At 43.8% G+C, this 13,135-nt stretch overlaps 1 protein-coding gene across 1 annotated transcript in view; it reads right to left on the reverse strand.

Moving 5' to 3' along the window:
• KPNA6 (karyopherin subunit alpha 6) overlaps nt 1-12,582 on the reverse strand; it is a 51,130-nt gene extending 38,548 nt beyond the window's left edge. The window contains exon 1 of the mRNA XM_023727288.1: nt 11,617-12,582. Within this exon, the coding sequence (XP_023583056.1) occupies nt 11,617-11,620 (4 nt within the window). The 5' untranslated portion in view covers nt 11,621-12,582. The remainder of the gene's footprint in view (nt 1-11,616) is intronic.
• Nucleotides 12,583-13,135: the final 553 nt, after the last annotated feature.

A 13,135-nucleotide genomic window follows, 5' to 3' on the forward strand; every position in this document is an offset into this window, starting at 1 on the left:
TGTATAGTTGTTAGGTGCTGTCAAGTTGGCTCTGACTCATAGCGACCCTATGTACAAAAGAACGAAACACTGCCCAGTCCTGCACCATCCTCATAACTGTTGCTATGTTTGAGCTCATTGTTGCAGCCACTGTGTCAATCCGTCTCATTGAGGGTCGTCTCCTTTTTCACTAACCCTCTACTTTATCAAGCATGATGTCCTTCTCCAGGGAGTGATACCTCCTGATAACATGTCCAAAGTACGTGAGATGAAGTCTTGCCATCCTTGCTTCTAAAGAACTCAAATAGACAAATGATTCATTGTTTTAAAAAATGTGTGTGCCAGGCACTGTGTAAAGGTTTCTGCCTGCAGGAAGCTTTACAACCTAGGCTAGTCTCATAGCATTAAGAATGTAAAAGACAATGAACGTAGTGTGCAATGAGCTCAGAGGGTGTAAGTGAGAACTATTTTTACTGAGTGTTAAGATTTGAAGTGGTCTTTGAAAGCTAGAGGGTTAATATTTCCGAAGATAACGGGGGTGGCAAGGGCAAACAGTTCACCAACAGCAAAGATCAGAAGGCCCGAGGTCATTTTTGGGAACAAGACCGGCTTGGTTAGAGAGGTATAAAAGCAAAGTTCCACAGAGCAAAATGCCTCTGAAATCAGAACTGTGAATTGCTGGCTACCTGGTCTCTACTCTGTAGCCCTCCCCTCCACCCCAAATCTTTGGTCAAGGAAGTTTCTGCATCATCTAAAAGTGGGCTGAATCACACAAATCCCTCCGATTAGCTATTCATTTTAACTTTCAGCAATATGAGAAAGGCCTTTCCAGCAGGGTCTTCTGACCATTAAAAGCAAGGATTTCTCTAACCTGTATATACAAGCGTGCCTCAGAGACATTGCGGGTTCTGTTCCAGACCACTGCAATACAGCAAATATGACAATAAAGTGAGTCACACAAATTTTTTGGTTTCCCAGTGCATATAAAAGTTATCTTTACACTATACTGTAGTCTATTAAATGTGCAATAGCATTATGTCTGAAAAAACAACGTACATAGCTTAACTAAAAATACTTTACTGCTAAAAAATGCTAACCATCATCTGAGTCTTCAGTGAGTCATAATCTTTCTGCTGGTGGAGGGTCTTGCCTCGATGTTGAAGGCTGCTGACTGACCAGGGTGGCAGTTGCTGAAGGTTGGGATGGCTGTGGCAATTTCTTAAAATAAGACAACAATGAAGTTTGCTTCATCGATTGACTCTTCCTTTCACGAAAGCTTTCTCTGTAGCACAAGATGCTCTTTGATAGCATTTTATCCACAGAGGAACTTCTTTCAAAATTGGAGTCAATCCTCTCAAACTCTACCACTGCTTTATCATATAAGTTTATGTAATACTCTAAATCCTTTGTTGTCATTTCAACAATGTTCACAGCATCTTCACCAGGAGTAGATTGCATCTCAAGAAATTACTTTCTTTGCTCATCTAATTTTTCATCTGTTAGAGTTTTATCATGAGTTTGCAGCAATTCAGTCACATCTTCAGGCTCCACTTTTAATTCTAGTTCTCTTGCTATTTCCACCGTATCTGCAGTTACTTCCTCCACTGAAGTCGTGAACCCCTCAAAGTCATCTATGAGGGTTGGAATCAACTTCTTCCAAACTCCTCTTAATGTTGATATTTTGACCTCCTCCAGTGAATCATGAATGCTTTTAATGGCATCTAGGATGGTGAATCCTTTCCAGAAGGCTTTCAATTTACTTTGCCCAGATCCATCAGAGGACTCACTATCTATGGCAGCTATAGCCCTACAAAATGCATTTTTTAAATAATAAGACTTGAAAGTTGAAATTACTCCTTGATCCATGTGCTGCAGAACAGATGTTGTGTTAGCAGGCATGAAAACAATATTAATCTCCTTGTACTCCTCCATCAGAGCTCTTGGGTGACCAGGTGCATTGTCAATGAGCAGTAATGTTTTGAAAGGAATCTTTTTTTCTGAGCAGTAGGTCTCGACAGTGGGCTTAAAATATTCAGTAAACCATGCTGTAAACAGATGTGCTGTCATCCAGGCTTTGTTGTTCTATTTGTAGAGCACAGGCAGAGTAGAGGAGTAGATTTAGCATAATTCTTAAGGGTCCTAGGATTTTCAGAATGGTAAATGAGCATTGGCTTCAACTTAAAGTCACCAGCTGCATTAGTCCCTACCAAGACAATCAGCCTGTCCTTTGAATCTCTGAATCCAGTCATTGACTTCTCCTGTCTAGCTATGAAAGTACTACATGGCATCTTCTTCCAATATAAGGCTGTTTTGTCTACACTGAACATCTGCTGTTTGATGCTGCCAACTTCATCAGTTACCTTAGCTAGATCTTCTGGATAACTTGCTGTAGCTTCTACATCAGCACTTAACTGCTTCAATCTTGCACTTTTATGTTATGGAGAGAGGTTCTTTCCTTAAACCTCATGAACCAACCTCTGCTAGCTTCAAACTTTTCTTCTGCAGCTTCCTCACCTCTCTCAACCTTCACAGAATTGAAGTGAGTTAGGGTCTTGCTCTGGATTAGGGTTTGCCTTAAGGGAGTGTTGTGGCTGATTTTAACTTCTATCCAGACCACTAAACCCTTCTTCATATCAGCAATAAGGTTGTTTTGCTTTCTTATCATTCGTGTGTTCACTGGAGTAGCACTTTTAATTTCCTTCAAGAACTTTTCCCTTGCATTCACAACTTGGCTAACTGTTTGGCACAAGAGGCCTAGCTTTCAGCCTATCTTGGCTTTTGATATGCCTTCCTCACTAAGTTTAATCATTTCTAGCTTTTGATTTAAAGTGAGACAGGTAGGATTCTTCCTTTCACTTGACACTTAGAGGCCACCGTAGGGTTATTAACTGGCCTAATTTTGATATTGACATGTCTCAGGGAATAGGGAGGCCCAAGAAGAGGAATAGAGACGAGGAAATGGCTGGTTGGTAGAGCAGTAAGAACACATACACAATATTTATCAATTAAGTTTGCTGTCTTATATGGGTATAGTTTACGGAGCCCCAAAATAATTACAATAGTGTCATGGATTGACTTGTGTCCCCCCAAAGTATCTGTCAACTTGGATAGGTCATGATTCCCAGCATTGTATGATTGTGTAATCTGATGTGATTTCCTTATGTATTGTAAACTCTATCACTATGATGAGGTTATATGTGATGAGATCTACAAGATTGGATAGTGTCTTAATCCAATCTCTTTTGAGATATAAAAGAAAGAAGTGAGCAGAGACACATGGGAACCTCATACCACCAAGAAAGCAGTGCTGGGAGCAGAGTGCGTCCTTTGGACCTGAGGTTCCTGCGCAGAGAAGCTCCCAGACCAAGGGAAGATTGAAGACATAGACCTTCCTCCAGAGCTGACAGAGAAAGCATTCCCCTGGAGCTGACATCCTGAATTTGGACTTGTAGCCTACTGGACCGTGAGAGAATAAATTTCTCTTTGTTAGAGCCATCCACTCATGGTATTTCCATTAGAGCAGCACTAGATGACTAAGACAAATAGTAATATCAAAGATCACTGATCAAAGAGCACCATGACATAATAATAATGAAAAAATCTTGAAATATTGCAAGAATTACTAAAATGTGACACAGAAACAGGAAGTGAACACATGCTGTTGGAAAAATGGCACTCACTGACTTGCTAGATGCAGGGTTGCCACAAACTTTCAATTTGCAAAAAAACACAGTATCTGTGAAGCACAATAAAGTGAAGCACAATAATAGGAGGTATGCCTGTAGTTACAGTACATAAAAAGACAGTGTATCTGTGGTATTAAAATTTCATTGGGGGAGGACAATCAGGGGAAAAAAGTTTAAAAAAGGCTCCTTGTTGAGTCGGCTCCGACTCGTGACAACCTTATGTATAACAGAATGAAAAGTTGCCTTGTGCCATCTTCATGATCACTGGTATGTTTGAGTCCACTGTTGTGGCTACCGTGTCAATCCATCTCATTAACCAAAACCAAACCTAAACCCATTGCCGATGAGTCGATTCCTACTCATGGCGACCCTATAGGACACAGCAGAATTGCCCCATAAGGTTTCCAAGGAACTGTTGGTGGATTCGAACTGCTGACCTCTTGGTTAGCAGTCTAAAGCTTAACCAGTATGCCACCAGAGCCCCCATCTCACTGAGGGTGTCCCTAATTTTCAATGACCCCCTACTTTATCAAACATGATGTCCTTTTCTAGTGATTGGTCTTTTCCTGATGACGTGTCCAAATTAAGCTAGCCAAAGTCTCCTTAGGATTAGGGACCTGTACCAATATCTTAGGAGTCTTGGAGGCACAGTGGTTAAGCTCTTGGCTGCTAACCGAAAGGCTGGCAGTTCGAACCCACCAGCTGCTCCATGGGAGAAAGATGTGGCAGCCTCCTTCTGTAAAGTTTTAGAAACTTAGAAACCCCATGAGGCAGTTCTGCTCTGTCCTATAGGGTTGCTATGAGTTGGAATCGACTCAACAGCAACGGCTTTACCAATATCTTAAGGAGCCCTGGTGGTACAGTGGTTAAGCACTTGACTGCTAACTAAAAGGCTGGTAGTTCGAACCCACCCAGAGGCTCCAAGAGAGAAAGACCTGGTATCCACTCCCATAAAGACTGCAGCCTAAAAAACCCTAAGGGGCAGTTCCACTCTGTCACACGGGGTCACTAGGAGTCAAAAATTGACTCGACAACACCTAACACCACCACCAACATCTTAGTTTTTCAAGCAAGAAACCTGACAATTCCTTTTCCCTCACCTCCACATCCAATAACTGAGAGTGACTGGTTTTAGTTCCTAATTATTTCTGGACTCTATGTCTCTTTTTCTCTGTCCCTACTGCCATTGCCCTAATTCAAATCTTCATGATCTCTTGCCTAGCCATTATAGCATTATATTACAACAGCCTCATTAACCCTCCTCTCCTCTTTACGACACAAATGTCTTGAAACAGTTTGTCTCTGCTGTCTCATTTCTTAGCTCACTCCAATTTGGCTTCCATGACATCAAAACTGTTTTTGTCAAGGCTACTGATCAAGTACATGAGGCTAAATTCAATCAACCTTTTCAGTCCTTATTTTGCTTGTCCTTTTGGCAGTACTCAATCCTGACAACCATGTCCTTCTTGAAATACTCTCTTTCCCTTAGTTTTTAAGACACCAATCATTTATTCCTTGTTTTCTTCCTCCAATTCTGGCTGCTCCTCCCCTTCTCTCTGCACAACAAAGCTGATGTACCGTGGGGTTCTCTTTTCAGCCCCTCTTCCATGATACACATTTTTCCTAGGTACTATCAGTCACTCCCAGGTCAATCCCTGGAGAAGGACATCATGCTTGGTAAAGTAGAGGATCAGTGAAAAAAAGGAAGACCCTCAATGAGATGGACTGACACAGCGGCTGCAACAATAGGCTCAAACATAGCAACGATTGTGAGGATAGCACAGGACCAGGCAGTGTTTTGTTCTGTTGTACATAGGGTCTTTATGAGTTGGAATCGACTCAATGGCACCTAACAACAACATCAGTTACTCCCATGGTTTTGGTTACTATACACAGACAGAGATAAATAGATAGATGATCAAACCTCTATCTCCATCCCAGACCTCACTCTTGAGCTCCGGACTTCAATATCCAATTACTTTTTGGACACCTTCCTTTGGAGGTCACAAAGACAACTCAAAATGTCCAAATATGAACTCATCTCAGTTAACAGCACCACTATGCACTCTGCTGCTCAAGGCAAGAGGCCGAGGAGTCAAGCTTAACTTTTTCCTCCCACCCCAGCCTCTAGATAAAAATCAATAACCAAGCCCTGCTGATTCAAATTCCTAACTCTTATGCCCCACTACCACCACCTCAGTCACCATCACCATCTCTTACCAGGACTACCTCACTACTGAAAGAATCTCCTATTTGGAGTCCTGTTGCATACTAATTCTTTCTTCCTAGAGCAGCCCAAGCAATATAAACAAACAAATCTGATCATGTTACTTCTGAGATTATAACCCTTCAATGGCATTTCACTGCCCACTAGATAAAGTTCAAACATCACTCCCATATGCTACCAACCCATCTACCCTACCAATATTTGCTTTTGAAATAATCATCCCCCCTTTCATCTCTTACTGACAACTCCTACCAAGAGGTCAGATCTCACTTAGCTTAAAGGCCTTCTCTGATTCCCCTTGGCTGGGGTGGACCCCTTTACTATATGCATTCATAGCACTCTGGACTGGCCAGTCCAAAATATTTATTATTTTATATTGGTTTCCAAAATATGGGACATAAGATGAACTGGGGCGCAGAAAGAAAAACATTATATATTTAAAAAAGGGTAAACTTTACTAATATTAAATATATTACATTTAATTTGTTATATATTAAACATGCAATTTAATATACTGATTTATTAATACTGGTAACTTTTATCTGTTGGTCAGATGGCCAAGTTTTCCTGAAGGAAAAATGGGAGTGACACTCTATCAATCATAGTGCCTAGTTAAGTGCATGTTCAAGTTATCCAGTTTTAGCTAAATTAACAGAAAATGGGTAAGTGCTTAGAGAATTGGTAGTGGTAGGAGAGGCAATAGAAGAGATTGGTTTGGAGGGCTTCTGAAGTAACACACTTTTACAGTTTTAAAAAGTGCTTTCTGATATCCAATACGTCACTGAATCTTCATTAACAATCTTAAAAATACTATTATCCGTATTTTCATTTTGAGGAGCCTGAGACAGCAACGTTAAAGATCACAGAATTAATACTCTTTGTGGAGCTGTGCTGTGAGAAAAGCCTACACGAAGTGATTTAGGGGAAACCTCAGTGGCAGGATCATACAGTATCCAACAATTGCCAATACAGAAAGGGCAGATAAGAGTAAGGAACCAAAGATGGATAAGTTTCCTGCCATGGTGTCTGGGCCGACGATCACATAATTAACAGAAAAGGAGGAGAAGCAGGCCAGTAAGGGGAGTGAGTTTTATGTTTATGGGACACTCAGGCAGTGACCGATGGTTTAGTGCCTTCTCTGAAGGTAACTGTTACAAACTGTGGAGTGGCTAGGCAAGGATTAAAAAAACCAAACCCACTGCCCTCAAGTTGATTCCGACTCAGTGACCCTATAGGACAGAAACTGCCCCACAGGGTTTCCAAGGCTGTAAATCTTCAAGGAAGCAGACTGCCACGTCTTTCTCGCGCCAAGCTGCTAGTAGGTTCGAACTGCAGACCTTTTGGTTAGCAGCTGAGCACTTTCACCACTGCACCACCAGAGCTTCTTTGGGCAAGGATAGAGGAAAACTAAAAGAAGAGATAGCTAGATTACTATCTCTGACCTCAAGGCTATCAGTTAGAAAGCTTTTGCTACTTGCAGCCAAAAGTAAACTAGATAGAACAGTTCTAAAGTTGGCTAATTCAGTGGTTCAAAAAACATCATGAAGTGGTCAGGTTCTTTCCAACTTCTCTACTCTCACCTCCAGCAGCTGAATTTACCCTCACTCTCAGAACTACCTGTCTTATTTATAAAATTTGCCTCATGATTCCAAAACTGCTAATGAAACTTCAGGTAGCAAGTGCAAATAGCATTTCAGAGTCAGAAAACGGCTCTTTGCTTTTCAGAGGCTGCTGTCTCACAGCCATCAATAGTCCATACTTTGGCTAGAACCATACTTCCTAAATGGCTCTTCCACTTACCTTGGGCAAGTTACTAAACCACTCTATGCTTCAGTTTCCTCAACTATAACATGAAAATCTAAGAGGTTAATGAGTTAATATGTAAAAGTACTTAGAAGAGTACCTAGCACATGTCGTTGCTGTTAAGTGCCGTCGAGTCAGTTCCAACTCATAGCAACCCTATACGCAACAGAATGAAATACTGCCCAGTCCTGTGCCATCCTCATAATCATTGCTGTTTGAGCCCATTGTTGCAGCCACTGTGTCAATCCACCTCATTGAGGGTTTTCCTCTTTTTCACTGACCCTCTACTTTACCAAGCAAGATGTCCTTCTCTAGGGACTAGTCCCTCCTGATAACATGCCCAAAGGACCTAGCACATAGCAAGCTCTATATGTTAATGCTGGCTAACATTGTTATAGCTTCCCATCTATCTCTTTTTTAATGCTCACACTTTTGGAAAACCTGAGTTAAAATACAGGCTGGCAAAAATAATAATAAAAGGTGGAAAATCTCTTTCAAATAAGGAAAGCTTCTCCAGAAGCCCCTCAGGCTTCCCTTCACATGTGCATCATAGGTGCAAGGCTAAATCAATCACTGACTAGGGAGATAGAATTACAATTACTGGTTTAGAGTTTTGGACTAATCAAGACCTACCCCTGGGGCTGGGGCCAGGCTTCCCCAGGGGCAGGCTGCCAGATTCCCTATTAGCAAGATGGTAGGAATGATAAGACAACTAGTGCCTTAGCCTTCAGAGATTGTGGTCTCTGCTGAGGAGGGTCAGAATAAGCAACTCCAGAGCTGCAAGATCACCCCCACGGGGCTCTTAAAGGCAGTGAAATCACTACAAAGGTCTGTTAAGGCTAGCGAAGATTTAGCACAGGAAAAACAGTATAGGACACAGGTTTGAGCTCTAGGAAACCATGCCTGAGAGGCAGTAAAATATAGTGGGTTCTGGAATCAGGGGGGTGGGTTGAGGGTAGATCCCCAAAGGGCCTAGTTCATCAGCCTTACACAAGTCACCTAATCTTCTAAAGCCTCAGTGTATTCATTTGTAAAATGGGGATAACCTGGGAGTTGATGTTAGGATTAAATATCCTTACATTAAAGTTTTACCCCAAGGTACAAAGGTTAGCCAAAACAACACAAGGTGGGGTAGGGGAGAGGTACAGTACACGGCGTTGGAGGGAAGAGGGGGAGGTTATCTGGTTGAATTCTCACCTTCCATAGGGGAGACCTGGGTTCAATTCCTGGGCAATGCATCTCATGCACAGCTACCACCCATTTCTCAGTGGTAGACTGTGTTGCTATGATGCTGAACAGGTTTCAGTGAGTTTCTGGACTAAAACAGACTAGAAAGAAAGTTCTAGTGATCTACTAGCGCGTCGGCCAAAACACACGCCGGGAGAGGGCTCCCTTAGCGCCTCCCGGGCCTGCCAGCTAACGAAAACCTTACGGAGCACGATGGTTCGATCTGCAACTGATCATGGGGATGGCGCAGGAACAGGCAGTGTTTTGTTCCGTTGTGTATGGGGTCACCATGAGTCAGGGGCCAACTCCAAGGCAGCTAACAACCTAACTCTAGGCTAAAGATCCCCTTTAGGGCCTTGACCAGGTTTTGTTGCTCCACTAAAGAACTTTCATCTCCAAGTCTACCAGAAAAGGACTAAGGCTACCTCACAACTTAAGTCTTCTTAGAGGCTTATGGTGCAGCAAAATGGGTTAAGTATCTCACTCTTGGCTTTGCTGCTTACTAGAGGTGTTATCTTCTGAGGTAGCTTCCCAATCTGTAAAAACTGAATAAATCTCTATTAGCTTAATAAACTAAACATTAGCTCCTTCCTTTTGAGTCACCAGTGTACCTGAAATTGAAGGCCAATACAAAGTCTATGACACAACCGGTTGCCGTCAAAGTCGATTCCAACTCATGGTGACCCCATATGTTGCAGAGTAGAACTGCACTTCAAGGCTGTGGCCTTTCAAAAGCAGATAACCAGGCCTTTCTTCTGAGGCTCCTTCAGGTGGGTTCGAACAGCCAACCTTTCAGTTAGTAGTTGAGCCCTTAACCATTTGTGCCACCCAGGGACTCGGTCTACAACATAAAAACTCCTAAAGTTTTTCACTGATACATAAACCTTCAGTTACAAAGGCAGGCCTATCAGTCTTATCACTCAATGGAGGATTCTGGAAACCAGAGTGCTTAAGGGAAAGGAACTAACATCATTAAAGATGGAAAAGCATCAGTCTGACACTTATAGAACCCTTACTAGGCTCTAAGCACTATACATTATTAGCTTATTTAATCCTCAAACACCTTGACAACACCTCCATTCTAGAGAGGAGGAAAGGAAAAATAACATTTGTTGTAGACTGTGCTACATGCTTTCTATATGCATTGTTGCATTTAACATTTAAATGACTTGTCTGGATAAGAGCTTGGAAGTGCAGGCCAGATTATAATACCAGCTCTGATTCTAAAGTCATTGTCTCCCAGCACAAGGGAACCATTTGTTTCCCCAGAATCTTACAAAACAATGTAGAATCTCATTGAGCGTCCAAATAATTGGGGTTAGCAATTCACTCTGGACTTTTTCAGTTTCCTTCAGACTGTTGTTGTTAGGTGCCATCGAGTCAATTTTTGACTCACAGTGACCCCAGGTGACAGAGTAGAACTGCCCCATAGGGTTTTCTAGGCTGTAATCTTTACGGGAGCAGATCACCAGGTCTTCTCTCCCACAGAGCCACTGGGTGGGTTGAACCACCAACTCTTCAGTTAGCAGCCGAACTGCACCACCAGGGCTCCTTTTTTCCTTCAGACTAAAGCACAAGCAAAAAACACCTTTACAAACTTTGCTTAAGGTTGAAAGCTTTCTTTCCCCTTCTTCCAGCCCAACCACTAGAGGGCCAGGCCATAAAGAACAGCAGTTATAAACTGCTCTGGAGTGATTGATCACTCAATTTTAGCCTGTGTGACCTTGAGTAAATTATTTTACTTCTCTAAGCCTCAGTTACCTCATCTGCAAAACAGAAATAACAGTAGTATCTATCTCATTAAACTGCGAATTAAGTAAAACATGCACAGTAATCAGACTAGCACCTGCACACAGAAAGGGCTTAGCAAGTTTAATGGCTTTATTGCTGGAGAAGAGATACCACTGCTGGTTCTGTTTCTAATTCCAAAGACTTCTGAGCAGAGGCCTTGCCAGCGAGAGTCCCTCAGAAAGAGCAACAGGTAGCTCCTTTTCTCCTAACCAGAGCTGGGTCCAGAAACCTTAAGTCTCCAACCTGAATCTGCCCACGAGGCACTGGCTTATCATTTTCTACCACAACGAGGGCTGTCACTCTGAGCCCAATCGAATCACCCCATTTCCGCCGAGGATCGGGAAGTTCTCTGGGCCTTCAGCGGCCCAGGCGGCCCCTCCACCTGACTGTCCTGGTTACCAGCCTGCAACTGGTTCGCCTGGCTTCGCCTCACCAGAGCACCATACCACGCGACATAAGCAGGATTCCTCCGAGTTCAGGGACGCCACTGATTCCAGTCAAGCACCGCGTCGGCCAAAACACACGCCGGGAGAGGGCTCCCTTAGCGCCTCCCGGGCCTGCCACTGGAGTCCGTCCTTCAGCCCCAGTCTCCGCGCAGGCGGAGGGTCGGTCCCTTTCTAGTGTCCGGGAAAGCGTGGGCTCCAGCCGGGGGCCACCACGTAGGGGCTCCAAGTGTACTAAGGTGTTCCCGAAACCAGCCCCCGAAGACTGCGCCCCGCGCGGGCTCTAGCTCGGCCCCAAACTGGCCTGAGGGGCACTCCCGCTCAGGCTTCTCCCCTCAAACCTATCTGGTGAGTGAGGCCTCAGACTTGCCGCTGCAGATTGGAGAACAGGATCTCGCCAGACTCCTAGCCCCGAGACTGCCTCAGCTCGACTCCACAACTGCCTGGTTTCCTTACTCACCCATCGCGGCCCCGCTCGCTCCGACTCGGCAGCGGCAGCGGTAGCGGCGGCAGCTTCAGCGGTAGCTTTAGCAGACAATATGGCGGATCTGCAGAACGGCAGCCCGAAACGGACAAACCATTTAGCAGTCAACCCCGGGATGAAACGCGATCTTCGCCCCACTGCTGCGTTTACACAGAAGGCGCTCACTTAAAGTGACCGCAGCCACTAAAGGTGGGGAATACGGATAGAATATGAAAGGAGTGGGTGGAGACTGGAAAGGATACGTACTAAGAAAAGTTGAGCGTGCCTAGGTGTTTTCAACTTTTTCTGCTACTATTTCCTCTTTATAGTGAGATCTCTTCCAGAAACCAATCCCTTCCTTTCATAGTTAAGGCCAATCACAGACCCTGAGCTGGATATGAATAAGGAGTCATCTTAACCTTACAAAACACTGAGGCCTAGAAAGGGGAATTGACTTGCTTCAGGGTATAGATAGGGAAATGAAGAAGTCAAGACTAAACCTAGGTTTTCTGACTCAGCCTACCACAGGTAGTACTAGTTGAGATTGCAGTCTTAATGGGAGATAAGAAGTAGAAAAACAATTAGACCAGTGCAGTGCTTTACAGTTGGCAGAGCAATTTCCCAATCATTACTTCATTCATCCCTACAGCAAGCTATTTGAGGGCAGGAGTCAGTTCTGTATTGTTCATAACTGTATTCCCAGCACCTAGCACAGTATCTGGCACGTAAGTAATTACTGAATACATAAATGAATGAATGAAACAGCCCTGTAAGTTACACAAGGCAAGGGATATGACCTCCCTTTTTACAGATGAGTGCTCGGAGTGTTCATGTGCCTTTTGAATCATGGAATTTATGGCTGGTACGTATTAGGCCGCCCTTTTGCAAAATGACATGCCAGTTCTCCTGTCCCTTACTTCAACATATATACAACCAGGCTATGTCTTCAAGTCACTGGTCCTAGGAGGTAGCTCAGTCTTTTGGAAGCAGAATGAGGAACATGATAGCTGGTCCCCAGGGCCTGTCACACAAATTGCCGACTCTAGTTGTGTGCTTTGCCCATTAAGGGAAATAAATGATGAACTCTAGGACTTGGGGTCGGGAAAGGAAACAGTACCTTTCTCTTCCTACCTCACTGCTCAAGGTCAGACCTAATCACTTGCTCTGGGTATATTCTGCCTGTCTCCTCACTGGTCTCCTGACTCCAGGCTCTCCCACTCCCACCATCTCCTTAAAAGCAGAGGCCTTACCTCTGCTTTAACCTTACCACTGTCACTTCTCTGGAGTCTCCAGGTGGTGCAAATGTTTAACGCACTTCACTGCTAACTGAAAGGTTGGAGTCGACCCAGAGGTGCCTGGGAAGAAAGGCCTGGCCAACTACTTCCGAAAAATCAGCCATTGAAAACCTTATGGAACACATTTCTACTCTGACACACATGGGGTTTCCTTGAGTCAGAACTGACTTGATGGCAACTGGTGGTGGTGTCACTCCTCTGCTTAGCAACGTCCTACTTAA

The sequence above is a fragment of the Trichechus manatus genome, unplaced genomic scaffold (genome assembly GCF_000243295.1).
Source record: "Trichechus manatus latirostris isolate Lorelei unplaced genomic scaffold, TriManLat1.0 scaffold00015, whole genome shotgun sequence".
NCBI classification, from domain to species: domain Eukaryota; kingdom Metazoa; phylum Chordata; class Mammalia; order Sirenia; family Trichechidae; genus Trichechus; species Trichechus manatus.